The sequence below is a fragment of the Dipodomys ordii genome, unplaced genomic scaffold (assembly GCF_000151885.1).
Source record: "Dipodomys ordii isolate 6190 unplaced genomic scaffold, Dord_2.0 Scaffold35, whole genome shotgun sequence".
NCBI lineage: Eukaryota > Metazoa > Chordata > Mammalia > Rodentia > Heteromyidae > Dipodomys > Dipodomys ordii.
The window spans coordinates 5,859,084-5,886,022 of NW_012267251.1; the positions used below are offsets into that span (position 1 = coordinate 5,859,084).

Genomic DNA, 26,939 nt, shown 5'->3' on the forward strand with positions numbered 1-26,939 from the left:
GAAGAAAGCCATGGTAAAAAGCACTTTGTGGATCGCTTTGGCTTTTCCACATTGGAATATCCATTTTTCTCTAGGAAGGCTTTAAGAGTTCCTTGGAGAATACATCTATGGGGAAAGAAATGGAAAGAATGCAACAAAGCCTGCTCTCTATTCATACAAGCAGCCTCAAAACCACCTGATTTGGGCTATGGTAGATTGATCTGGAAGGTATTTTAGGTCGCGGGTGATGATATTTGATCGTGGCTGACTTTCACGAAACGATCTTCTCTGATTCCGTCTAACGGCAGCAGTTTCGGAGACTGCTTTCTGTGCCAATGACATGGTTGACCTAGTGCCCAACACCAGCCCAGCGGGCACGTTACAGAGAAACACAGAAACGCTTCCATAGTAACCACACAATAAGCACACTTCTTTTCAGAGTTAAACTGTGATAAAGTTGAGCGTCTGCTTGGAAATGACTCATTCTCAGTGTTTTTGCTCAAGAGTCCTCATCTTCCCCTACTCGGGCCCACCTGGGTTGCCTGCCTGCCTTTTCCAGGGATCCCACCCCCCCACACACACCGGGTCCTCCTACTTTGTCCCCTCACATTCTCACACCACACAGCTGGTCTACAGGGTACTCAGGAAGCTTTTGAGACAAGTAGATTTCAATGTTAGTGGGGGTTTTTTCCCCTTTCAAATGTATTTTTTCCCTTTTGTGTCTCGAACTTCTTTTCATCATGTGTTGTCACTGTCCCTAAACATGTCAGGGATGAATCTGCCAGAGTGAAGAACAAACTTTATAAGAGGCTTTTTCTAGCTTCACAGTCTACACTCACTTCTCTATTCCTCCTTCTCCTTCTGAGCTGTTTCTCCCAGCATGCACTGCCAAGTACCAAGGTCATCTCCCAACCCCCCCACCTCCCCCACCGCCTTAGGTAAGCGATTCAATCTGAGGGATCGCTCAGATAGTCACTCTACCTCTCAAAAGTCTTGGATGTGACTCTATCTTCTCTGAAATTCTTATCTTAGTTTCCATGAAACATGGAAGCGCCTCATTAGTGGTAGCTTTTGTATTTTTGCGGTCTTCTGGCTCCTCTCTCTTCTAGCTTCTGGCTGCTCATATTGGCATTCATTCCGTTCTTGGGTTCCATCCCCTCCCCCTCCACAAGATCTTTCTGGAAGGCATCATCGATTCCCATCGCCTCCTCTATCTTCTCTGCTTGGCTGGTGTCACCTGTATCTCCAGCTCCCTTGTCTTTTTTGCATGAAAGTCTACTTTTCCAGCTGCATACTTGAAAAGGCCAACCGGTGTCACGCACTCAGCGTTAGGAGAATTGAACTCCAGGTCTTCTTCCGCTAACTTGCCTATTCACATAGCCCCACAGTCACTTTAACACACTGAGAATTTAAGACATGCAGACTTTCCTCTTTAATGCCATACTCGGTGATGACATACAAATTCTCTATATTTTTAACCTTTTTTCCAGTTAGGATTTTGCCATTTTTTTTACAGCGTTACATTTTCTTTCTTTCTTTCGTTCTTTGGCTCTGGGCCTGAACTCTGGGCCTGGGCGCTGTCCCTCAGCTCTTCAGCTCAAGGCTAGTGCTCTACCACTTGAGCCACAGCGCCACTTCCGGCTTTTTCTGTGTATGTGGTGCTGAGGAATCGAACGCAGAGCCTCATGCATGTGAGACAGGCACTCTACCACAGCCGCCTTCCCAGTCCCAGATTTTGCCATTTTTTAAAATATGTTTATTTTCTTTAGGTGGTTCTACAAAGAAGCTGCCATTCTGCAGCACCTCTTGATCAACGTCTCCCCTTTCAACATCCTCACCCACCCCTCCCACCACACCCGCCCCTGGCTTTTCTTAATTTTCAGGTTCTGTATTGAATTGTTGGGCCATTTCACCCGGCAGTGTGTGTTCACAATGCCTCTAGATCTGTCCTCCCTCCTACACCTTCACCCCCTTCCACCCACCCTCCCTCCTCTTTCCAGTTCCATGGCATCTACAGCGCATGCTTGCCTGCATTCTACTCATTTCCCCTGTTCCTCCTTCTGCCCCTCTCCTCTCCCCCCCCACACCCCTCCCCGCAAGTACCCATTTCCTACTACTCATGTTGTTAGGCTTTGACATAGTCTTTCTAAGGGGAATTGTTCTATTTGCGTTCTCCATAGATGCTATTATACTTCAGTTAATTCACTGCTAACTGCCACCCAGTGTGCTTACTGCTAGATTTATAGGCACCTTCTAGTTCCTACTAATGACAGAAACCAAGCAATGAGTGCTTCTCTGGGTCTGTCTGACCTCACTTAACATAATCCTCCCCAAGTCTTTCCATTTCCTTATGAATGGATGAGCAGAAGTCCTTTGTGTATATATACCACATTGTATTGACCCGTTTGTCTATTGAGAGGCATCTGGGCTGATTCCATATCTTGGCTACTGTAAATAAACCTGCAGTAAGCATGATTGAGTCAGGTCTTCTTTTTCTCTGTGGTCCGTACTTAGGTCTCAATTGGTCAGAGTGAATTGGGAAGCATGTGTTCCCCTTAGTGCTGACAAAGGAAACAGAAAAGGAATTGGGGGGAACTTTGCCTCAGTCTGGAAAAGGGAACAGACCCCTAGCCTAGGCTCCCTCCCTGAGTCTGTTGGTATTTTATGAGACTTGGACCACGAAGGCAATAAGGCCCCGCCCTACGGATGTTAGAATAAAACCGTGGAAGGAATAAAGGATCGGATTCCATAGTTGGTCATGAAACGAACTCAGCATTATCAGATGATAAAGTCCTCAATTTTTTTTCCTGTTAATTGCAGCAAGAACTGCTTTGACACATCTTAAGCCTTTGCCAGTGTCTCGATCCATCTCCTTTTCTCCATTCTTGTATCCCTACCCTCCCAACTCCCCAGTGCCGCCACCGCAGCTTCCTCCTGCCTGAATTCCCACAACGCCCCTCGCCCGGGAATGCTGTGCTACCTTGCAGCTATAATGCCAGAACCGCAGTTCCCTACCAGAAACATGTTCTAATAGCTTTTTACCTCACCTCTTGCACTTCAGCTTTGAAGAATGACTTTCACTTATGCTTCAGTGTTCTCGTGGAAAGAGACAATTTCTCTTCCTGCTTAATATCCTTCTTAACTTCCAAAACATTATTTATGTCAGAAAGACTCCCAATGTTGTTCCCAGAACCAGCTAGACACTCTTCTGTTCTGATTCAGTAGGACACACAGCAGTATAACGTCAGGGTGGTGAGGAGTCAGCCTTCACCCCGTAGTCCTGTCTCCACTCCGCACAAGCTAACGATCTAGGATAGGTGTGCGTTGTATTTTATGTGCTTTCCTTACCTCAATAATAAGGATAATCATTATATGGCTCATAATTACAACAATCAAAGAAGCTAATATATACTTTGTGTATATAATAGATAATGTAATATCTATTAGATAATATAATATATTTTATTGGTTGGTTGGATGGATTTTTTTTGGCGTGGTTTGAACTCAGGGCCTCATGCTTGCTAAATGGACACTCTGCTGCTTGAACCATATACTCAGATCTTTTATCTTTTAGTTACTTTTCAGCTCCAACTGCATTCCCCCTGATCTCTACCTTCCCAGTAGCTGAAGCTAAAGGCATGAGCTACTGCCACTGAACAACATTCCTTATGAGCCAGAGCACGCTCCCCTCCTGAGGTAGATAATGGATGGTATAGAGTTAGAAGGAGTAAGACAGCATTTCCAAGGAGACATTGTGAGTAGCAGCTCAAGGAGGGAAAGAATCTCTAGAGCAGCTTCAGGTATTAGGTAGACAGACAGTGGAGAGGGTGGAGAAGCTTCTTTATCCTTCAGTGTGGAACTGTCAGGCTCGTTGGAAGCGTCAGGGTGTGTAGCCTTGTCTGTTTAGTGCTGCTAATCATTAATGTCTGCATTATCAGTGCAGAGTGTCTACAGCCACAGCTGCAAGCACTTGCCAGATGTTCTATGGGAAAGGCTCAGTTTTAAAAACATGAATCTTAAAAATGAAACAACTTGTCTCCTCTTTCCCTGGACTATTTGCAAATGCACATTTTTTTAAAAAATGAACTTTTAATTTGGAAATAATAGTAGATCACAGAAAAGTTTCCAGGATGTTCTAGAGTCCCTAAGTACTCTTTGTGCAGCTGACGTTAATACTTATTCAAGGGTGTATTGGTTAAGACTAGCAAGTTATCATCAGTGCAGTGAAATTAACCACAGCTACAGCTTTTGGCTTGAATTTCACCTGAAACTAATGTCTTATTTGTATTGCTACCTCCATTTGAGAACGCCAAACTGGCACTGGCTAATTGCCATCTCTTTAGTCTCCTCTGATTGGTGACAATGTTTCAGCCTTCCTTTCCTTCCTATGTCCTTGAAACTTTTAGAGAGTTCTTAGATGTTTTATGGAATGCACTTGAATTTTAGGTTTTCTGCTGTGACATTGAGCTTTTATGCACTTTCTTTTTTTGGGGGGGTCCGGTCATGGGGCCTGAACTCTGGGCCTGGGCGCTGTCCCTCAGCTCTTCAGCTCAAGGCTAGCACTCTACCACTTGAGCCACAGCGCCACTTCCAGCTTTTTGCTTATGTGGTGCTGAGGAATCGAACCCAGGGCCTCGAGCATGCAAGGCAAGTGCTCTACCACTGAGCCACCTTCCCAGCCCTTAAGTGTTTTCTTGAACACGGATACTAATTGCAAATCATTTTCCAATAAAAATTGTTAGCGAACCTGTCTGGGGGAGGGTGGGGAAGCACTGAGGCCTAACCTCAGTCTGGACACTGTACCTTAGCTTTGTCACCAAAGTCTGCTGTTCCACCACTTGAGCCACAGCTACCTTCTGGTTTTCTGCTGGTTAATTGGAGATAAGCGTCTCATGGACTTTCCTGCCTGGGCTGGCATAGAACAGGGGTCTTCAGATCTCAACCTCTGGTGTCATTTTAGGATTACAGGCTATCTTTTAAGGATTCAAACGCGTGCAGTATAACCGATGGCATTTCAACTTGACAGCAAGCAGTGAGGTCCTGACAGCAGTGACGCGGAATCACGTGTTTTCCACTCTGTTATGTTAACCAAGTGATTTCCCGTCATCTACCCTGCATTTCCAGTAAAAATGCACATCGTTGAACATGCATCCAAAGTCCTACTCACAAGTGGCAACCAAAGCAGAACTCCTTACAAAGGAAACCTTCAACCCGTATTTGCAACCTCCTTTCTGGATTTGGTCGTCTCCTGCTTGAGATTTGTGCGCCTGGCACTGGTCACAGATGTCTCTTCCGCCTGGCGCCCACGGTGTGTCCAGTGCTTTGAGAACACATCTGGACACCACAGCAAGCCGGACACTGTTTCCCACCCGGTTTTAGATGCGAAGGCCTTGTGCACTCTCAGAGTCCAGTTGTGTGGTAGATGAAGCAGTGCTTAGATCTACTCTTGCCTGGGTGTCTCCAGGATTCCTGCCCAGATCACTGGAGAAGTAGTAGCCTTGTGGTGATGATGGATTGGGAGGAAGGGGAGGAGCACTGAAGGAGGCAAACTGGGCATGGCCATCAAAAAATGTGCAAAATGACAGGGTCAAAGGCAGACTTGGAGCAGTCCTGCTCAGTACTAACATTTAGTAAGGAATCCATAAACCTCAGATCTTACCATTATTTCTTCTAGTGGAGGAAACCTCCTAAGATTTTGAGGATTTCCTGATTCTGTCATTTTGGACCATTCACTTTTTAAAAAGGGGTTACTAAGCCTTTGCTTTATGTTCTGAGGTATTATACATATCCTGGCATATTATTTAGGGTATCCATAAATTGAGGGTGTTAACCATGATTCTTAGCTTACAAATGGAATCTGAATTCCTTTTCAATTTTCCTAGTTTTTGTTATCCAAGTCAAAATGTACAGATCCAATATAATTTTAAGTAAGTTTCTTCAAGCAACCATCAGTACTAACCTTAATTACAAACAGTGCATTTTTATAACAATTTAACAGAAATTTGTAAGCTAAATGATAACCTTAATTTTGAAAGATGATGCTTAGTATTAATATGAAAGACTTTTATTCCAATGAACCATCAAAAAAGTGGAAGTGGAGGTGTGGCTCATGTGGTAGACCTTCAGTGCCCAGGCCCTGAATTCAAGCCCCAGAACTTGCACAAAAACAAATAAGTAAATAAAACTATACTACTAGAATTCCCATCCCACTTGATAATGGTAGGTTTTATACTTTAAAAAAAGTGGTAAAAAGTTAATTAACATGTGAATTTTAGCAGACTTAGGTAAGTCTTGGATTCAGAGGCTTGCCTGTCAGGATTTGAAGAACTACTATCATGCTTGAAAACTTGTCGGTAATTTCCAGTTGCTAGTCAGTTTATAAAAATAATAATTGTGCCTTGTCACCATAAAATATTAAATATATGAGAAACAGAATTCAAGATTTTAAGGAAAATGTAAATTTCATGGAAGGAAGACGCCTATTATAAAAACACATTAATTATGGAAAATGTTCCAAAGATCTTTCAGTAGTCATTTCCCAGGTTTATCCTTACTTCATTACAAATACTTAGCTTTTATTCTTTTCAACATTATTCATCATAATTAAAATCTCTTTAACAATTATAACTTGATGAATTTTAATATGACCCTCCTTTTCATTAGGATGGAGTGGATTAGATTGTCATAGAGACAAATAACATAAAAAAAGAAATCTATAACTTTCTTGATATTTTTCACGACTAAATCTAATTTTTTTTTTTTTTGGTCGGTCATGGGGCTTGAACTCTGGGCCTAGGCGCTGTCCCTCAGCTCTTCAGCTCAAGCTAGCGCTCTACCACTTGAGCTACAGTGTCACTTCTGGTTTTCTGGTGGTTTATTGGAGATAAGAGTTTCACAGACTTTCCTGCCTGGGCTGGCTTTGAACCGAGATCCTCAGATCTCAGCCTCCTGAGTAGCTAGGATTACAGGCGTGAGCCACTGGTGCTTGGCTATATTTTTTGTTTTGCTATGAGGTGTCCTGCTTTGTCAAGAACTGGATTTCTAGTGTCACAGACCACACACACATATTTTCTCTCTTTATACATTAGATATGTTATGAAATTACCTTAGTGAGTTGATAACTACAGAACAGTATCCATCTCCCTGATGGTCTTATCATTCCTAAAATAAAGGAAAACAGGACACCTTTTCTGAGTATCCACCTTAATCAGACCGGTTGTTACATTGTGGGAGTGGATGTGGGAATTTGTGTTGTCACTGATCATTTCATTCACAAGGACAACTAGAATCATGGAAGGCTTTAGTCCAGGACTGTGCCAATGTTGAAAACATCACTTCTAGCATAGAGGGCTCACCGTCCTGTCTATGGATGCTGTCTGGACTTCAGTTTCCAGGTTGAAACTTATGAAGGAAATAGCTGAAATGGAAATTAGATGCATATTAAGTAGCTTTACTTGGGCCTCTAGCTACCTACCTTCTGAATGTTGCTGAAGATGGTCTTTTCTAGTGGTTTTAATCACCAAATGCAGCCAACCCTTTTTAATTGAATACCTGAGGCTTGGTGGCCATGCTATACGAGTCCCCAGGTTGATCTGGGATAATGCAGGGCATAGAGAAGGAAGGTTCTGAGGATTGAACACGTGGGTATCTTAATAACATCATTTTTATTATCTTGGTAGTTGTAACACTGGATTTGGATTCAACATGCCAGTTTGTGAGATACAATGTACCTCTTTCATCGTTCCCCCACTCCAACCATTTCCTCCATTTACCCTGTTCCATTTTCTCTTTCACACACACACACACACACACACACACACACACACACACACACACGTTAAATATGAAGACTGCATTCACCTTCTCTCTGCACATCACCCATACCCTCTCCCTTGACCCCACCTATACCTCAGGGTCACCTTCCAGCTTCTTTTTCTAAAATATGTTTTTATTGTAAAAATACTGTACAGAGGTCTTACAGTTACACGAGTAAGGTAATGAGCACATTTCCTATCAAGCATTATTACCTCCTCCTTTGTTTTTCCCCTACCATCCCTTCCCTCCCACCTCCCCAACTCCTCCCTCCCCCCAAGTTATAAAGTTGGTTTTCAACACAGTGTCTTATACATCTTATTGTTACAATGGGTCAACCTGTATCCTTATTTCAGCATTTTGTTATTTCCCTTCCCCTCCCCAATTAGAAAAATGTATATACAAGATGCAGGGCACCCACATCAAATACCAGCTTCTTGATATTCCTATTAAACTTAAAGTGAGTTGTTCAAAGGAGTTACCATTGGAATCCTACTCTGAGTATACCATACTTTATATTATATGTTTGTATTTATATGCAAATTACCCTGTTAGGTTTATATAAATAGACTTAAATTTTAGATCTAACTTCTTCATCTGATACAAACATGTCCTTTGTCTCTCTGAGCCTTATAGCACTTAGAATTTTCCAAAGGTGTCCTTTTGACATTTTGAAGGACTACATCCAATCCAGAAAAAGAGAATTCATAAACTGAACATGAAGTAGGACAGAGGCCAGGTCTTTTCCATTCAACTGTGAAAAAACAGTTGTTGATTTGTATCATTGAGCTTAAGAAAGAGATAGTAGATCTGTGTTAACCTTGAGGGGTCAGAGGAAGTTTCTAGATGATTGTCAGGAGACTGGGCAGCCAGCATGGCCTGTCACGGACATTGCTGTCTCTGAGAGGGAAGGAGGACTGGAATTCAGAGCCCGGGTGGGGTGGGCACCTGAAGATGTGCAGAATGCTTTCTAGCCTTTTTGAAGCGTAGCTACTGGGCCATGCATGCTGGAACACATTCCTACGACTTAACTGAAACTCTTATCTGCCTGGGCAAATGTTCTCTATTCCTCCTCTTCTTTCCCTTCTCTGGCCTCTGTGAACACTGTTCTCACTCTGCTTCAACTGTTTAGATCCCCGTATGAATGAGATCATGAAGTATTTGCCTATAATTTACTTAATGCCATCCATGTTTATCCATGTTGTTGAAATGACAGGGTTTCATTGTTTCGTGACTGAATAGTATTCCACTGTGAATATACCACAGTGTCGCTATCCACACACCTATTGATGAGCATTTCCTGGCTTCTGCGGGCCTGGGGATGCAGGTGTTTCTTAGGAATGGCAATTCATGTCCTCTGTGTAGTACTTAAGTAGGATGCCATGTATTTACCTTGAGCCAGGTCACGGATGCACTAGGAAGCCCTGCTCTTCTGTCAACATAAGCAAGTCTACCTATCGGGGAACATGTTTTTCATTTTGTCCTTTATGGCACCAACACAAACATGGATACATCTGAAAATCAGATGCATGTAGAAATGCCAAGAGGAAATATTCTAGCACCCGTTGAAGTAAATTACACCTGCTGTTTCTACGGTGAGTTTCAAAATTGTATTGCTGGGAGTCCTACTGCTGTGTGACCACTGGCACAAAGTCTATCAAGATTAAACCCAAGAAGATTTTTTAAAATTCTCTTCTCATAAACAAACCATTCTGCTGGAAACAGGGGTCCTAATTTTACCATTTTTAAAAAAAAGCGTGAATGGAATTGAAAAAAATCAAGATTCTACAAGGTGCTCACCATAACAGCATTGGTAGAGTTGAGTTTTAAACTACTTATGAGATGCTTCACAGACATTGTTTTATTTGCCCAAACAACCTTCTAAGTTCATTGTACTGAAGATTCAGGTATTGGTCAAAGTTACTAGTCTGTCTTTCTTTGTCACTCCTGAAAGTATGGCGATAACTTTTGTTACATATTATTCTGAGGACTGTATAAGATAATGAACCAGACAGGATATGTGCAACATATGCTCTTTAAACACTGGAGACATCAGACCTTTTCTGCTATCACAGGGGTCATGAAAAACTGATTCACAATGAGTTTTCTTCTTAAGAAACTAAAAAGACAGTTGCCATCCTTTCTAAGTTGTGTTGTTTTTGAACGTGGCTATATTCTTTTAATAATTTTTGGCATCATGAACCCGTGGTTTAGTGAAAATATAAGAAGACCCTGATTGGGGAAATCGTCTATTGGGAAAACGGTTCTGAACCAGGGCAGAGCGGGGGTCTTGGAGCGCGGCAAGAATCTCCCTTTCCGTGTCTGTTTTCTCATTTGTTGCTTTTCACGAGCGCAACTCGTGTGCTGGTGAAGAAGTCCCTTCGTGGAGCTCTGTTTATTCGCTCACAACGAGTGCCATGTATTTCCTGCTATCGGCTCTTCACATAGGAAGAGACAAACTCACTGTCGGTGTTGACTTCCTCCCACCGACTCATAACCTTGTGGTCAGAGGGCGGGGGTTTCTCTCTCCAATTACTGTCTTACTGTTCTCTTTCCAATCTATTTTTGTGTGCAAGTTTCATGATTCCATTTATTAATAAAATTAATTCTTGTACTATGAAAGATAAAATGAGCTGGGGGGGTCTGACTTATTTTTCTTTACCCCTTCTTCTTAAAAATGTCACTTGAAAGTACTTTTCAAAATGAAGCATTTTTGAAATACAAGTCAACCAACCACCCCCCCCACCAAAAAAAAAAAACCCAACACAAACCTTAACCTTAGCTTTGAAAGAGGTTTTCATTCAAGTGAAGCCGAATCAACCTAAGGTTCAGTAATCCTAGCAGCTAAATGTACAAGCCAGCAGCTAGCTTCCGACCTAAGCTAGAGAAGTTGTGGTTTTACCCCAGATAGGCTGATTATGCGGGTGTCATGGCAACCGGTTGCACCATTTGGAAGCGCTGGTGTGCTTAACCGCATGAGTTGCGCCTCTTCCTTTCCTATAAAGACTCAGAAGAAGAAAAACAGAACTGTGTGAGGAGAAGCCACAAGCGCAGCGAGGGCCCTGATGTGAGAAAGAAAAAAGAAAAAGAAAAGAAAAGCAGCCTGTGCAAACGGCCATCTTGTGAGAACAGCACACGGAAGAGCTCTTCTGCTGCAAAACTCCCTCGCGTGTAGTTTCTCTCCTGGTCCCTGGGTTCTTCAACAACAAGAAATCACTAGTGTTTTGATTGGCCACCAGTGCTGGGGCTGTCTGCAGCTTTGGGGGTGGGCCGGACTTCCTACACCTGACCACTTGTTTTCTATTATTTTTTTATTTGTGTGTGTGTGTGTGTGTGTGTGCTGCTTTTGGGGGGCTTGAATTCAGGGCCTCATGCTCTTTCCCTTAGCTTTTCCCCCTCAAGGCTGGTGCTCCGCCACTTGTATTTCACTCAGCTATCATTTCCCCATAAACATCAGTACCGAGGCTGCCTTTTGCCTTGTTTTTTTCCCATAGCTGAGAGCCGTTGAAGAAGCACAGCTCTTCTGAGAGTCAGACAGGCCCACATTTCCACCTAAACTTTTAGTACAAGTTCATCAGCGGTGTGTATATGTAGTTACCATCCCCCACACCTACTGTGATAGGAAAAAAAGGGAACACATGAGCAGTCTTGGTCCATATTGAGACAGAAAATAAAGAGAAAACATGACCACTTCTGGCTTTTTGCTGGTTAAAGGTAAAAGTCTCGCTGAGTTTTCTCCCAGGGCTGGCTCTCAACCTTCATTCTCAGCGCTCAGTCTCCTGAGTAGCTTAGATGATAGATGTGAACCACAAGTACCCTATAATTTTTTGTTATATTCAGCACATACGTGCATGCACACACTCACAGAGGTAATGTCACATTCTTGGAATCTCAGAAATAAGTGTGGGTACTGTTGTACCCATTTTACCTACATAGACGAGATGCACACAGCCTGCTCCTCTTCAGCTTCTTTTCTTCCCAGGGGGCCTGAGTCACCTGTGTGTGCTCTAACCCCACCTCTTACAAGTTACAGGTTAGATCGGCGAAAGCGTTTTTTAAGTTAGTTTGCTTCAAAGTCTGGGACATAATAAAGCAAAGCATTATCAAGCATGGTTGAGTCTTTTTCCTTCCTTGATGATTTGTGGAGAAATACGGAAGGGGACAGGAGTTCATCATTCCTTTTGTTGGCTACAGGCCTGCCCAATTCTCTTACCTCTCCCCCTTTTTTTTTTGACTGAAAAGTAAGAATCTTCCTCTTTCAAAGTCACCATCTAACCACCGACACTTTTTTAGCAGTGACTTTTCCTGTCTGATGCTCAGAATCCCATTTTGGTGGGGCATATATCATATTCCACTCAGCCATCATGTCCTCCCACAGTTCAGCAAAAATCCTGAATTTGGTATTGTTTTTTATAGCAGAGTGTCAATGAATAAGAATAGGCCTTTTGCGAGTCAGAGAAGTCTACATTTCAGCCGAAACTTCCTTTTAGTACACATTTTTTAGTTGTGCATATAGTTAGGCTTCCCTACCCCCAATATCATAGTAAAAAGCATAAAGAGAAAACATGACCAATTTTTCATGTCTGATCATCTAACCTTTATTAATTTTCTGTCATTTGCCTAATCACCATGCCTCAAATGAACCAACATGACTCTGTAGGTTAGATACAAAGGCTCTATATTTGTATGGTCAGTTTCAGAGGTGCCCAGTCACAGACACTCAAAAATGAAAAGAAGTATTTGTTAGGCTGTGGCTGACAACGCTTTGGGAAAGAGAGAAACATGACTGCTTGCTTTAAAAATAACGAATTATTGGATTTTATTCTACTCCAAGGTCTTGTATTCACATACCAATTCCTCTCCTATTTGCATTTTTAATTTGAATGTCTGGTATGAATGCCAAAGTTTCAACATTTAAATGATACTGGAAAGCCTATTGCAAGAAGAATATTTCTTTGACCCTATACCTCATCTCACCCTGCTTTTGAGAACAAATGCAAATGCTAAGATATTTTGCAACTTGTAAATGTTGTATTTTGTATGTCCTTTCTTTCCTTCAATCCTTCCTTCCTCCTTTCTCCCTTCCTCCTCCTTCCTTCTTCCTTTTTTCTTTTTCCTCTTTTGCCCACCCTGTTCTCCCCTTCTTCCTTTCTTACTTTGTTTCTCAGCCATTGTGTATCAATCTGTTTTGTTCTTTTTTTGTTTGTTTGTTTTGTCGGTCGTGGGGCCTGAACTCTGGGCCTGGGCGCTGTCCCTCAGCTCTTCAGCTCAAGGCTAGCGCTCTACCACTTCCAGCTTTTTTCTTTTTGCTTAGGTGGTGCTGAGGAATCGAACCCAGGGCCTCACGCATGCAAGGCAAGCGCTGTACCACTGAGCCACCTTCCCAGCCCCTGTTTTGTTCTTGAAATATGACTCATCATACCTCTTTCTGTTTGTGCCTGCACTGTCATCTCAAATCTGAGACTCTCAATTACAGTCTTATAATCTCTCCTGCTCTTTGCGCTGTTACTCCTGAGTTGTCTTGGCTTCTGTCTTTCTTTGAGACTTTGGTCTGGTATTTATGGTATTTGTATTTATCAGTGAAGCCTAAAAATATATGTTGAAGTTCTCTGGGTTTTTGATGGTGCTTCCAAATTCATAGGCCTTAGCTAGATTGAGAGAAATCAGAAAGGCTTATGCTCTATCAAATGAATTCCAGCAGTAGAGTCCATTAGAATCTTATGTTTGTATATGAACAGAGAAATCTCTGGAACTATTATCTGGTAGCAATTATTTTACTCAACAGACTCAAGACAATTTAATTACACAATCCATTTTTTTACCATAAAATCAACATAAAGGATAAGGAAATTATTATTAAAGGTCCTACCTCAACTATAATACTTCTTCCATGTGTGATTATTACTCACATGCTCAGTTTCATTCCCTATAAATTATGTAAAGTGTTAGCTATTGATATTGGAGGATTAAATAAAGTTGTATAAATACTCAGGAGGCTGAGATCTGAGGAGTACCATTCAAAGCCAGCCTGGCCAGGAAACAGCATGAGATTCTTATCCCCAGTAAAGTACTCCAAAAAGCCAGGAGTGGTGCTGTGGCTCAAGTGGTAGAGCACTTGCCTTGAGCAAAAGAAGTCAGGGACAGTGCCTAGGCCCAGAGTTCAAGCCCCAGGATGGGTAGCAAAAAGCAAAAACAACAACAACAACAAAACAAAAAAATTATTTAAAGAGCTATGCATGCAATAATATTTGAGAGAACTACCACTATCATTCTTATATTTTCTGACAATCTAATGAGAGAGGAAGGTTCTTTGCCTTGGTTCTTGGAAATCTTGCTGATAGCTTGTCACACGGAGTTTTGACCCTTTGACTATGCAGTTTGTTAAATGTGTTGTCGGTGGATCATGTACCATCTACTTTTACTAAGTAAAAGTAGAATCTCTTATTTTGTGTGTTTTATTATTATCATGTTAGGCTATGGAAACAAAGTCAGATATAGTAGAGAGGTTCCTTTTGTTTTGACTTTTTTTCCCCTGCTTTTGTATGCCCTTTATGTTTATGGAAGTTAGGAATGTGTGTGTGCATTCTAGGCCAAAATAAACGTTTATTTCATCTGTGCTGCTTCACCCTCCTGCCCTTGCATTTTTCTTTGATTGATTTGGGAACTATCCAGGCTTAAATCCCCTGGAAAATGGTGTTTCCCCCCCACCCCCCGAAGGGAGATGGAGTTGGTGATATTTAAAGCAGGAGTATTCCTTTTGAAATGCCATTTCTACTTAAACTGATTCTTCATTTTTTGCAGAAATCTCTAGTAAGGGACTTCGGGGGTGTGACTTCAAGGAAACTTTGATTCGCAATCATTTAAACATTTTTCAGTTGTAAAAGAAACATATTGGGAAAGGTAAATTCAGTAACAATACACGTGTTAGTGTAACATAGCTTTGAAGATCAAGTGTCCTGTTATCTACATTTTCATCCGTTTAATGCAGCTAGTCAATTCCTTGGGTGATTCTCCAGACTGGAATGGGAAGAGAAAGCTCTAGGTGAGGTGATTTACAGATTTTTAGTGCTACAGTGCCACCTACTGGCATATGACAGGATATTCCTTCTTCTACATCATGAGGGCACAAGGCCCTTACAGGCAGGGAGAAGAAAATTGTGTCCCCAGAACAAAACCAAAGTGTTTCTTCTCTGTATGGAGACATTCATCACAGGACTGGGTGATTTATTTTGTTGTATTTATTTGATGCGTTGAAGAGTGTTTAGAGCAAAACTAGATGTAATTCTTACTTGCCAAAAATTATCATCTTTCTTTTCTTTTCTTTTTTTTAATTCTGAAAATACCGTACAGAGGGGTTACAATTACATGGGCAAGGTCATAAGTACATTTCTTCAAGCATTCTTGCCTCCTCCTTTGTTTCCCCTTCCCACTCCCTCATGCCAAAGTTGTAAAGTTCATTTTTTCAACATAACATCTTGTACATCTCATTGTTGCAATGGGTCTCATACAGCTGCACAGTTACTGTCTTCATACACATGAGTATTTTATATCTTTTTCTTTACTTACCTTCTGTTTCTTATATGTTGTGTATGTATGTGCATGTGTGTGTGTGTGTGTGTGTGTGTGTGTGTGTGTGTGTGTAGTGTTCAATTGAAGTTTATCATGGGTAATATCCTAATATTAAACATATGTTTATTTTGCACAACTTATTAGGTGTGCTATGCAAAGGTCTTATTTACTTTTATGAGAGTTACTTGGCTCCATGAAGGGTACATTGCTCTTTCATGCCAATCAGGAAGGTGCTTGGGGCTGACCCATACACTCATTGGGAGCCTTGTTAAGCAGATTACTCTGTGAGCGTGCTTGGCAAGTTTCTCACAGAGCCTATCTTTTCATGTCATTTTGTTTAGCACTAAAAATTCAGCACAGTTGCTCCTACTTAAGATTTTGGTGGTGTTCTAGTAATGTCTATAGACATGATGTGAAAGATCCCACTGGAGTCGCTGCTCAGACAACCTAGGAAGAATTGCAAACTATAACTGAGACATGGAAAAACTACTGTAGACATTTGGTTGGTATAGTGGCTCTAAATAGTTAATAAATATCACCCCAATTTTTAAAAATGCAGACAGAGGGGGAGGGTTGAGGAGATATGCTATTTGTACCACACACACACACACACACACACACACACACACACACAAAATCCCTTCGCATTCTAGAGTAAAAACGCCAGAAACCTTTCCAGCTTCTAGACTGTTCTTTAGGCCACATACATTGTCTCAGAGACAATGTCTTAGAGAAATTAAGTAGTTCATAAGTAATGCATTTTCATAGGAAATAATGTGATGTGTAGTATTTCAATCAGAGTTCTGAAAAGGACAACAAAAAATTACTGAGGCAGGGGAAAATGACTTCTCTAGATGTACCATTTTTAAAGAACAACTCAGAACTGTTATCATTTTCTGATTAATATTAGCTGCTAATGTTGATGCTAACATTAATCAACTTCTTCTTACAGTCTTTCTCCTTCATTTGCTCTTCACACTCAGTGGGACACTCAGAGAGAGGCTGAGATTGGAGGGTCATACTTTGAAGCCAGCCCACACAGATGAATAGGAGAGACTCTTATAGCCGGCCCAAATCCAGGAGTAAAGGAACATGCTCCAGCAGTAGACTACTTGCTTCCAGTGAAACAGCTAAAGCAAAACCTGGAGGCTTTTAGTTCAAGCCCCAGTACTGGCTTCAAAACAAAATGAAATCAAAAGAATCAGAGAAGAAAAGCTATTAAAAGGAAAATCGAAAGAACAGTATTTAAACTGCGATAGAAAGATAGTGTGACAAAACAATGCGACAACTTTGCAAATAATATAATGATATTTACTAAAAGGCAAATAGTTACATGTTGGGTAACAGTGTTTCACACAACAATGGAGCATCTGTCCAACAGTGACCCTATTAGACCATGTTAACCAGAGTCACCCTAACTTGTGGGAGGACAGCCTATAGTTCTTGCACAGTGACAGACACACCTAAAATGGTGTCTCAGAACACACGTCAGTGTTAAGCAGTGCTTGACTGTACTTAACTATGAACAAGGAAAAGGAGAGTGATAGAAATCTATACAACTTTATTACTAAACACATAAGTAGTTAACAAACCATTGTAATGGCTTTGAAAGTCAGAGCCTCACTCTACCCCATGAACCACGACTCCATTCTGGGTGTTTTTTTTCTTTTTGCTAATTAATTGGAAATGGAGTCTTGAGGACTTTCCTGCCTAAACAGGCTTCTTACCACGATCCTGCAGATCTCAGCCTCCTACTTTACTTTCTATATGTTGTCCCTGCTCTGTGCTTACAATGTGACATAGTGTGTAGTATATAATAGGTATCCGATAAAGATCTTTAAGTAACTGAATATTCATTCGGTTAAAAAAAAATCCTGCCAAGTCTTTCCAAAGACTTTCATAGGCTTGAAGTCAGTCCTCGTAGTTTTCTTTTATTGTACCACCTTCCTTATTTTGCTTGGGAATTGAAAGAGGAGCAACATAGATTTAGTATAGTGAGGCTTGGTAAATGTGACGGCAATAGAAGAAATACAAAGCTGAACACGGTGGTCCACACTTGTAATTCCAGCCATGGGGAGACCGAGGCAGGAGTTTATATCAAGTTGTTTCGTGTGTTTCCCTGCTGAATTGGTTCTCTTCCCCCCTGCCCCAAATCAGATAAACTTATATACAAGACAAAGGATACAAAAAGAAAATTGTCAGAAGGGTATAAACCGAAGGAAAAAAGGAAAGAAGAATAGAAAATAAAAAAGAGAGCTGCAAACATTATAATTAAAAAACCGTCTTAGTTCCATTTCTTGGAGTTCATGTCCATAAGCGTTGATGTCGAAAATGAACTGTACAGCTTTAGGGGAGAGTTTGGTGGGGAGGGGAAAAACTGGGAGAGAATGAGAGGAGGGGGGGACTGTTCAAAAGTAAATGGACTCATTATCGGACTCATGTAACTGTAGCCCCTCTGTACATCACCTTTACAATTTAAAACTTAAAAACTGTCTCAAAAACAAGTGGGGGGGAGGGATAAAGGAGAAAATGAGAGAGAAAAGAAAAATAACACTATGATTTCACATAGTTTTATTTAGGTAAATAGTGCTAAAAATTCTCATATTTAAATATATTTATGTGTATCAATCTAAGCCAGAAACTTTGTTTTTTTTTTTTCTATTTTTCAGGAGAAGAAACAACTTTTACCACCCTTGGTAAGGATTAATATTTTCATTTTCCATGGTTGATTTCCTTTTGCATAGCTATGTGTTTAATGTAAATATAATTTTTATACTTAATCAAAAATAAAATTTAAGGATAAATTTTGTAATCCTAACTTATTCTTGAAATCCTCTTGCTTTAAAAATCCCTGTTTATGACACAAAAATTTAATAATTATTTCAGCATAAGGCTAAAATTTACATATAGTCTATAAACCATGACTAGGATACTAGGAGAAAAACAAAGGAGGGAGTAACAAAGCCCGATAGCAAATGTACTCATTACCTTACTGATGTAACTGTCACCTCTCTGTACAGCATCTTTACAAGAAAGCAAAATTAAAAAAGCATCTTGGTAAGTCACATGACAAGATCCCACTCTCCTTTAAAGAATTTAACACTACACATGAATTTAAAATACATCACAAAACTGTGTAGTCCGATATGAGTTAAGAAACTAGCTAAGAAAGTACAGAGAAGACTAAACATGATCTTATATTTAAGAATTGATATATATTATATATTAATTATCCCTAAAGTTTATATATTTTAAAATGTAATATATATTATGTATTTATCAGTTTATTACTAATACAAAAAACTCATGAAGAGTAATTTTTCTCTTTCGGTAGTATGCAAGAACTTTCACTTTGAAGATTTTTGTAAAAATCATTTTCAAATGCTTCTGACAATTGAATTAATGGTTCTCTAGAGTATCCTAATTCTTAGATAAATAAATTTAAGCATTGCCAATGAATTCATGTGTATTACATGCAAATCAAAACAGAAATTGTGGGTAGTTAAATAGATGTGATCTTTAAATATTACTGTGACTGAAAATGCATGATTTCTCCCTTAATCGTGTGGTTGACAGGGGGCCTTAGAAAGAAGGTGAGTAAAATTATTGTGACTCTTCTAATTTAATGGAGTATAACATTCTAATTGAAGAACAGTTGACATCCTCTGAAACTTAAATTATTATGGGAATTATTTATCATAAATAAAAATAAATTGGAAATGTTGGAAAACACTCTTGCAAATCTGCATAGAATTATGCCATTTATTTTTTAAAAGCCCAGCACTAGAATCTTATGTTTGTTTGTGTCCTGGATGGTGCCATTCTTACTGTGAGACAGAATCACAGCGCTGTGATCGACATTTCCTTGATGCCCACAGATGTTGAGCATTCCTCCACAAGTCCATTCCATTTTGACTTCTTCTGAGAAGCCTCCATTTTGCCCATTAATCCATTATGTTATTGATACGTTGAGAGTCTAGTTTCTTGAACTCCTTGTATAATCTCGATAGCAGGTCATTGTCAGACGCAGCCAGCAAAGATCTCTCATGCTAGAGACATTATTATTATGTTTAAGCTTAGTAACAGTGTCCTTCACTGTGCAAAAATTTTGTAGCTTGATGACATCTCACTTGCCCCTACCCTCAAGTCCCACATATGAAAGAAAGCCTTGGTAGCTTGTCGCTTGAGACTGGCTTATTTCATTCTACCTGTTGATTTGACATTGGTTGTACTGGATGAAATTAGGGGTGTAGGTTTGATACTAGTTAGATTTGCTATGAAATTCCAGGTATCAAACAGCACTGTCATATTTTGAGTCCTGTAGTGTTTCCTGTACATTGGCTTTGGGCCAGTTTGATGTGCTTTAGATTATTTTTATTGTATTTAGTAAAAGCTAACTCTTATGCTCAATGTTATTAAATGAAAGTAAGATTTCTTTCTCATTTCTATTTTATTCTAATTATCTAACTTTAGCTCTTAATTTTTCCCCTGCTTGTTCTTCACTTCTCCTTATCTAGTTTGTCCCTATTCTCCCCTTCTTTGCATATTTTATCTTTCAGTCAAGCTTCATTCAAGCTATTCAAGCTTGTTGAACTGAGTTAAATGTTTGTGTATTAACCAGTTTTTGATTAGTGGAAAATTTAAAACTGTACTCTTTGCTATTCAGACAAGTTAAATCATGAAATACAGAAAAAATAAAAATACAATTCTATAATCCCTGAGTAGATGTAGATTTTTAAAAATGTTTTCTCTGTGCTTTCAAATGGAAATACACATTTTCAGTAAAAAGAGTGCAGAAAATTAAGATCATTGAGTACAGGTTGTTACTGTATGATCACCCACTAGGGTGATCATACAGATCAGGATGTGATTTGCATACTCATTTTCTCCTTGCAAGACTCTTTGCCATTTGTGCATTCATATCACTGACCAGACATCTACTACATCACCACTTGCTCACATTTTTCCCAAGAAAAAATGGAAATGTGCATTTTTATATTGTTTTATATTGTGCCTCTTTTGTTAACACAAGGTTATATACATTGTGACATGTTAGTAAAAGTGGGTCATTTACAGGCCTGTTTGGGAATTTTATTTTCTATACTTTGTATTCCCTTTGCTTAGTTTGCATTTGATTAAAAATTCATGACAAGATCTGCATGTATATAGGGGCATTTCTTCAGCATCTCAAACTTACTTCAGCCTCTAAAAATTTGGGAATATAGGCATTGACCACCTCACCCAGTTGAACCCTGTCTTTCTCTCTTTCTCTCTCCCTCTCTCCACCCCCACCCGCTTATTCCTAGCTTTTCTGGTAATCCCTTTCTGACTTACCTTCCTGTATTCTTTTCTTTATCTATAAGTCCTTCAAAAGTTAACCTCTTTATGCATTAGACTTCATACTTCAAAATCCAATTTCTTTTGTCTGCTGAAAACCCAGTGATGGATGAGAGGAGAGGAGGCAGGAGAGCTACTTCAAGTCCTCTTCCCCATTTTATCTTCACCTCCATTTCTACAGCTTCATCTATTCTCTCTATCTGCAGATCATATCTCTGCTTCTGTAGTTTCATATGTGGTTCTATATTGTATGTCCATGTGCTTGAGTGTATTGTGTGTATACACATACACACACTATGATAGGTTGGGGAGTTAGTCCACTAGGGTGATCATACAGATCAGGATGTGATTTGCATACTCATTTTCTCCTTCCCCTGCCTCCCTTGAATACAGCAGGACCACCCACAGAGAAGCCCAGTGCTTGGCCTTCAGATGACCCCTTACCTGCTGTCAACACTGCACTCTCACCCACAAGCACTGCTGGAGGAGAAAATGCCTCCTTGCAGGCCACCTCTCCTCCTGACCCAGGTACTCTCCTGTGCGCTCTTTGCAGGATGCTGGTGTCTTTAGCACAACATGGATGTGTTCTCCACTGACTTTGTCTTAGAGTTGACCTGTTTCTTGGTGACATTCTAAAGTGATAGAAACTAGCTTTGCTTTTCAAATTATGTATGCAGTTTTTAAGCATGTGATTTTATTCAGATGCATATTGGAAATATTAGGTGCCTAAGAAAATTGGTTGGCTGAAAGAATGCATGGCTACGGATAGGGAACAGGCAGGGAGGAAGGGAGGGGAGGTCGGGGGGAAGAGGGGAGTCAAGGGGAAGTTTCTCTGTTTCCTTGTATCTCCATGTTCTGCATGCTTCCTCCACTCCTGCTCACAGATTTCCCTCTGCTGAATTCCCAGTCTCTGGTCCGTGTCAGTTCTACCCTTCTTGGCAGGACTCGTGAAGTGGAACCTTCCCCTTTCTTTGTTCCATGTTAGGTTTTCATTATCAAGAACTGAGTGGATAGATAGACAAATTGTTTTTAGCCACACTGAGGGTGGGTAACTTGGGTTTATTATGTGGGTTTCTTCCAGCGAAATGTGGATGTATTAATTCTTCCCACGTTTTATCAGCATCAGTTTGTACAAGGGGGTTCATTTCGACACATCCAGTCCATATAAGCAAACATCACCCTCCCTCATCCCGCCTCCCTTCTTCCTAAACAAATCTCAGCAAGCTTTGCAGATCCATTTCACATGTAGACATGCAAGTATGTTGACCGTTTTTGTTTTCTTTCATCCTTTCGTTAATCTTCCTCCCTCCCACCCCCTAGGCGGGATCTGTTTTACATTTCTCTCGCTCATTTCTTAGGCATATGCTATTTGTCCCGAGGTGTAGCTCTACATACACACACGTGTAGTATCATAAACTTGGCACATACAAGGAAAGCCCTGTCTTCCCAAATGCAGTTCCTTTAAGTGAACCATTGTGAGATGCCCTCCAGGCTCTTGGCATATGCTTCTGGGATTGACTGTGTAAGTGTGTGTGTGTAAATACACACATGATTGCTTTCATATTTTTCCAACACTAGATAGCATCCATTTGTTAAATGTGCTACTGTACTAGTTTAAAAAATACTTCTTGCTATGTACAGGTGCTTCATGCCTGTAACCCAAGCTATTCAAGAGCTGTGACTCCCATAGTAGAGTGCTAGCCCTGAGCAAGAATAAAAAATCAGAGATAGTTCTCAACCTTGAGTTCAAGCCCCACTCCTGGTGCATATAAATACACACACACACACACATACACACACACACACACACTTTTCATTGATTCACATTTTTTAAATAATGACAAGTATCTTCTCAGATACTTTTGGCTATTGTCTATAGTTAGATGGCTGCTATGTTGCTATTGTTTGCCCAATTTTCTGTTTCTTCTGGGAGATTTATAAGAGACTTTGGGACATTGAAAGATCCTTTCTTAGTCTGTCTACAGAGACATCAGCTGTCGGGTCATAGAGTTGATGGCAAAGTCAAAATGCTCAAAGTGCTTTGGAAGTCAAATCAGGGCCTAGAAACAGCATGTCTCTGTGGCTGCGTCCAGCCTGGTCTGCAGCCCATGATGGAGTCCAGGTCCGTCCATCCTTCCTGTGTCCCCTCCACTGGGGCAGATGGGGTCCCCGCACAGCTTGGCATGTTGTCATAGTCCGGGCTCAGAGACGGAGCTGATGAAATGATGAAACCCTCTCCCTTTCTCACTTACCTCCGGCGTGGCCTCCCCTGGGTATCCCCCCTCCCTCCACCCCGGCTGGCCCACCTACACTCACACCTGACCTGTCAGCTTCACAGGTGTCCGGGCTTGTGCAGATCCCTGCAGACCATGGCTAGCTCCTGTCTGAGCAGCCTGAGAAAGTCCAGCCAGTGGTCCAACGTGGGCCTCCTGAGTGTTGAGAAATGGGGGTTTGATAATTATTTCCCTGTGACATATGAAAATTCATAGGTGGCTCTCCCAGACATGAGCGGATAAAATGAGAATTGTGTTGACAGTGCAGGCCTGCTCAGGAGGAAGAGGCAAGGGTTAGTGGGCACAGCAGGAATTTCTTTACATTTGAGGCAATTAATTCTGTACTATGCACACTTCTTTGGGGTCAGGAGTAATTATATCTTTTCCCAAAGACCTCGATCCACTAAGACAACTTCTTTTTTTTGGGGGGGCGGGGGGTTCGGTCATGGGGCCTGAACTCTGGGCCTGGGAGCTGTCCCTCAGCTCTTCAGCTCAAGGCTAGCGCTCTAATACTTGAGCCACAGCGCCACTTCTGGCTTTTTTCTTTTTGCTTATGTGGTGTTGAGGAATCGAACCCAGGGCCTCAGGCATGCAAGGCAAGCGCTCTACCACTGAGCTACCTTCCCAGCCCAGCTAAGCAAACTTCTTATCAGCAGTACTAAGAAACCATGACCACAATGGAACTGTCATTTAAGGAATGAGAAACATAGAAATTGGTGCTGACATATCCTGTGCAAACATAAAGTTCTCTCAGCTGAATGCCTCTGTTCTTAGAACAACAATGCAAAATATTTCTTCCTCCCTTGTCTTTCCAAAAGTACTGTGAAAATCATTTCATGGTATACTTTCTATTCAGGAAAAGCAATGTCCTTTCCCAAAGCATAAGTCCATCCTATCTATCTGTCTGTCTGTCTGTCTGTCTGTCTGTGTTCATTTATCTATCTTTATACGTTCAGTGACCTGTACATTCTTAAGCTAAAGAATTATGACAGGCAGAAAATGGGTTTAACTTAGGTCTGAGTCAAACAAGGAAGTTGCACACATGAGACAATTATTATTGTGAAGAACTGGTACAATACACACACACACACACACATATGCACACACACATACACACATACATACACACATATACACACATATGCACACACACATACACACATACACATACACACATACATACACACACATACATATATGCACACACACATACACACACATACACATACACACACACATACACACACACACACTCTTAAAAAATACTAGTAAAGAGCTGCCTCACTTCCTTACTCTGGTTGCCATGAGAACTACAGCAAAAAAAACCCAAAAAACAAAAAACAACACTGGAGCTGTTAGTGAATTCTTAGAGGTAGAGGTTGTGGATAGGAAAAAGATATAAAATAACCACAGAGGATTGTTCCCGGAGGGTGGTTGTCACACAAACTAGTCTGTTCTGCCCAGATCAGAGTTGTGTTTTGTGTGTGTGTGTGTGTGTGTGTGTGTGTGTGTGTGTGTGGCACAGTGGCTAAATCTCACTAATTAATGATCTATTAACATTAGTCACCCTTATTAAAATTCCAAATCTGGCTCTTAAGCTGTGGACAGGGATGGTCTATTCCAAGCGAGAAGTCAATTTCCAGTGCGGAGGGAAGGAAGGTAGGCGTCAGGACAACAGCAGATGGGAGGCTGGGAGGCTGAGAAGGGAGAGGGGAAGCAGCAGAGAAGATGAGAAGATCCACGTCTACATCTAGATGACTTTTTTTTTTACATTTTAACTTTTTTTTAAATGACCTTTTCATTCAGTCTGTCCGTTGGTAAGTACAATGCGTCTCTGTCAGTGTCCTCCCTCCCTCCATCCTCGCCTCTCCCCGGCTCTCCTGGGGATGGACCACTGGTGACCTGACGTTCACTGTCACCCCCTTCTGTGGTTTGGCTGAATCTCAGTGTTTCTTGGCTCTGAGAGAGTGAGTTGGGAGGCAGGTGTGTGTTGAATCCCGGGCTCAGTTGGTCTGTAGGTGAGGGGTGCTGTCACCTGCTCTTCACAGCCCTTTGCAGACCTGCCACTGCTGGAGCCTAGACCCACTGCACGGGGCAGAGCAGCTTCGAACCATTGAACTGCTCACCCCAGTTGTGTTGCTTGCCTGGGCGGGAATTCTGGGCAGGAGATAGGCACAGGCGTGAAGTGCTTTGAAGTCTGACAAGGAAAAGTCCACCGGGTACAGCACTCAGCGTCTTCAGCTGCAACTCCAGATTCTACGCCACTCAGCTCCCACGCGACTGGGAAGGGAAAAAAATGATGTCAGCAGCCTATGAAGCTGATTGATTCCCAACCAATTTTATTTTTTCCTCTAGACCAAGACACCTGCATTGTGAAAGATAACCTTTAGCTAGAAAGAAAAGAAAGGAAATGACTTCAGGGACTACCTAGGCAACCGTTAGCTCTCTGTTAGGAAAATTAACAGCCGGGACTTTGTGGTTCATACCTATAATCCTTGCAACTCAGAAAGCTGAGATTGAAGGATCTTGGTTCAAAGCCAGCTCAGGCAGGAAAGACTATGAGACTCTTATCTTCAATTAACCACTGAAAAATAAGGTGGAATGTGGCTCAAGTGGTAGAGTGCTAGCCTTCGGCAAAAATAAAGCTCAGGGACAGTGTCCAGCACTGAGTTCAGGCCCAGTACTGGCACATGCATGCATGTGCACACATGCACACAGAGGCATGCATGCATGCATTCATGCATGCACACAAAGTATTGCTTGCATCCGGGGATCTTTCCCAGAGAGGAGCTCTGGGCTCTGGTTGCACCCACTCTGTGGTCAGCACGCAGCAGCCGTTATGCCAGGCAGCCACCCAGCACCTCTGCCTCTGCTCTGACAGGGAGTGCTTGGCTGAGATGTGGGCCTCCCTGGAATGTCCAAGCTAGTTCCTGAGGCTCCAGCTATGTCTTTCACTTGTGATCTGAATCTGCAGCTGCTGCCCCGGCTCTCTCCCAACACCCTGGGGCTTTGAGTCTGTGGTGCAGGAGGCAGGCTTGGGCGCCTGGTGCCCAGCTTCAGCTTCAGGAAGGAGGTCCAGGCCGCAGGATGGCCTGACAGCGCTGGTGGCCCTTCTGATTGCAGGTGTCCCAGGAGCCACGACTCTGGCCAGCACTTTCTCAGTTGACACAGCCTTCACTTCCACAGCCGCCCTCGAGCCTGCACACAACAGCTCTGCTGCCTTACCCGCACTCACGGCCACCACCATCAGCACCACAGATCACTCCTCAGGTCTGCCCTCGCATGCTAGGGGCTTGGGAGGAGGAAGCTCACAACTGAATGCAGCTCTATACGTATATGTATATGCATATGTTATGTACATGTACATACACGCACATACATATGTATATGCACACACATGTATATATGTATATGCACACATACACACATGTATATACATATGCACATGTATATGCATATACACACATATATGTGTATATACATATGTATACATATGTATACATATGCATACATACCTATACACACATGTATAGGTGTGTATACATGTACATGCATATGCATGTGTATATGCATATATACACACATATGTACATGCACATGTATATGTATTTGCATATGTATATGTATGTGCATGTATAGGTATATGCATATGTATATGCATGTGTATACATGGATGTACATGTGTATGTATATGCATATGCATATGTATATATATGCATGTGTATACATGGATGTACATGTGTATGTATATGCATATGCATATGTATATGCATGTGTATACATGGATGTACATCTGTATGTATAGGTATATGCATATGTATATTAAGTGCTACTAGGGTTTGGATTTGGGCCCTGGCACTTGATAGGCAAGCCCAGCTCTTTCTTTCTCTCCCTTCCTTCCTTCCTTCCTTCCTTCCTTCCTTCCTTCCTTCCTTCCTTCCTTCCTTCCTCCCTCCCTCCCTTCCTTCC

General features: G+C 41.4%; 1 protein-coding gene across 5 annotated transcripts in view; it reads left to right on the top strand.

Annotated features, from left to right (window-relative positions):
* The window catches only part of Ptprc (protein tyrosine phosphatase, receptor type, C), a 104,997-nt gene that overhangs the window by 32,975 nt on the left and 45,083 nt on the right, over positions 1-26,939 (top strand). For 2 of the 5 annotated variants that reach the window (XM_013017408.1, XM_013017407.1), the window contains exons 3-5: positions 18,030-18,056; positions 21,091-21,225; positions 26,094-26,240. In XM_013017408.1, the coding sequence (XP_012872862.1) occupies positions 18,030-18,056; positions 21,091-21,225; positions 26,094-26,240 (309 nt within the window). The remainder of the gene's footprint in view (positions 1-18,029; positions 18,057-21,090; positions 21,226-26,093; positions 26,241-26,939) is intronic. The other 3 variants (XM_013017411.1, XM_013017412.1, XM_013017409.1) reach the window with 2 other exon arrangements.